General features: G+C 40.3%; 1 protein-coding gene across 1 annotated transcript in view; it reads right to left on the reverse strand.

The window, feature by feature from the left end:
* The window catches only part of PLB1 (phospholipase B1), a 173,540-nt gene extending 172,574 nt beyond the window's left edge, over positions 1-966 (reverse strand). Inside the window, 1 exon segment of the mRNA XM_006835284.1 lies at positions 909-966. Within this exon segment, the coding sequence (XP_006835347.1) occupies positions 909-966 (58 nt within the window).
* Positions 967-2,622: the final 1,656 nt, after the last annotated feature.

Here is a 2,622-nt window from a genome sequence, read left to right on the forward strand (position 1 = left end):
TGGTTCACAGTCCAGTGTTGATCCTACAGCACCACACCAGGGGAGATAATTATTTTTGAAACTGAATTCTTATAGTGAATGGACACCAGAGGAACGATTTCAAGTTCCAGAGATTCCACTATTTATAATCAAGCTGTATCTGCTCTGGATATACCTCTTACTTCTGTATTATATTTGATACAAATTCCCAGAAAAAGGTCTTGGCACTGTACTTGATTGTCTATGAGCCAAAAATTCCACCAACATAAGAAAAATAATTGGAGCAGAATCTATTAAAGTTCAGCTAGATCCTTCCAAACAGTAGTCAAAATTTTTATATCCAAAGGCCTGCTCATATCTTGTACTAACCCTTGTAATATTTCTGTCCGTCCAGTAAAGAAACCAAACACTTAATGGGCAGTGAGTTTATGTTAATTGAGGAGGAATAATTTTAAAAAGGAGAAAAACTTGAAAATGATGACACAATGAGAAAGGAATCAACATCACTGAATTATACATGTAAAAATTGTTGAGTTGGTGTATGCTTTGCTGCACATATTTTCAACAACAACAAAATAAAATACTTGAAAAAAGAAGCTAAACACCTGATGATATTAATTTGTGCAATTGTGCATAATGACATCTGTTTTTTCACCATGACACAGTCAGCTATACTACTCACCTATTCCAATACACGCCACTTACCCCAAAGTCAATGGAACATTTGAACTTCAAGTCATCCTGTAGACATTCCTTATATTCCATTCAACATGAGGCAAGCCAGCCTCCTAATGTTCTAACTCTGCATTGTGAGCTTTATCAGCTACACATCCTCCAAGGGATGCATATCTCAAACATTTTGCCCAAGTAATCTGGGATACCAGCGGGGCTGGGTCACCAGTTGTCCTCTGAGCAAAAGGCCCACTTACCTTGCTCCAGAAGCAGTAGCAGCAGCCCCAGGAGGAAAATGCTTGGTTGCAGTCCCATGCCAGAATCCTCCCGATGTCTCTGGCTTCTGGGTGAAGTGATTCAGCAGATGGACAGGCTTTCGTACTTCTTCTGGCTTTTATAGGCTCCTCAGGAGTCTGATAGTGCACCTGTCATAAATTTTATTGTTTTCACCTTTGAAAGGGTTCAGTGGCTGGCTGTAAATGATAAATATTAACATTTAGGCAGAAGATTACTTGAACCAAATGGGTCAAAGATGGGTAGTATGTTCCAGTCATAGGCACTAAAAACCAGGACTATACAACCTCCTTCATCTGGCCTGACAATGCGGTTGTTGGGTCAAGTACCGTTGAGTCAGTTCCAACTCATAACAACCTTGTATAGGCTTTCCAAGCAGTGGCTGGTGGGTTTGAACTGCCAACCTCTCAGGTGGCAGTCCAGTGCTTATCCAACAGTGCCACACCAGAACATGATAGTGCCAACTGCCGGTGCCAGGGGAATGGTCTGCTGAGAAGAGCATATGCCTGAGAATCCTCGGTCCCAGCTGGAATTCCAACTTGACCAGAGTTGTGAGAATTTGAGAGAGCTAACATGGCCTCAGCCTTCTCATCTGTAGTTGTGGAGATAGAAGGGAGTGAAAGTACTTGGTAAATGATTGTTGTTGTTAAGTGTCGGTGAGTCGGTTCTGATCCATAGCGATCCTGTATAGGGTTTCCAAGGAGTGATTGGTGAGCTTGAACCACAGAACTTCCAAATGGACTTTGCAGGCCAACGCATAAACCCACAACATACCAGGACTCTTCTTGGTAAATGGTAAGCCAAATCTGTTGCTGTTGAGTTGATTTAGACTCACAGCAAGCCATTGTTGTTATTGTTAGGTGCTACTGAGTAAGTTTCAACTCATCTCCACCCCTCAGCACAGTAGAATAAACCACTGCCTGGTCTTGTGGCATCCTCACAGTTGTTATTTTTGAGCCCATTGTTGCAGCCACTATGTCAACACATGAAGTATGGTGAAAGGATACAATCCTGACACACAACCTTTCTTGATTTTAAATAACTCAGTATCCCTTCGTTCTGTTCGAATGGCTGCCTCTTGGTCTGTGAACAGCTTCCTCATGAGCACAAATAAGTACTCAGGAATACCTATTATTTGCAATGTTATCCTTAACCTGTTACAAGACACACAGTTGAATGCCTTTGCAGAGTCAATAAGATATGAAGAAACATCTTTCTTGTATTCTCTGCTTTTAGCTAATTTCCATTTGATGTTAGCAATGATATCCGTCAGTCCATGTTCTATTCTGAATCTGGCTTGAATTTCTGGCAGATCCTTGTCTATGAGCTACTGCAACTGTTTTTTAAATTATCTTCAGAAAAATCTTACTTGCATGTGATATTAATTCTATTATTCAATAATTTCCCCATTCTGTAGAGTCAACTTTCTTTGAGCACAAATATGGATCTCTTCTAGTCAGTGGGCAGTACTGTAATCAGTTTGCTGAAACATTTCAATCAGTAGTCCAACAGTTCCTGGAGCCTTATGTTTTGCTAATGCAAAAATTCAGTATAATTTGGACTTTTTCATTCAATACCTTCTGTTCTTGATCATTTGTTAGCCCCTGAAAAGGTTAAACGTCTATCACGTGCCCATTTTTAAAATTGGGTTATTTGTCTTTTTCTTGTAGAGGTGTT

Source organism: Chrysochloris asiatica, unplaced genomic scaffold, assembly GCF_000296735.1.
Source record: "Chrysochloris asiatica unplaced genomic scaffold, ChrAsi1.0 scaffold00016, whole genome shotgun sequence".
Lineage (NCBI taxonomy): Eukaryota > Metazoa > Chordata > Mammalia > Afrosoricida > Chrysochloridae > Chrysochloris > Chrysochloris asiatica.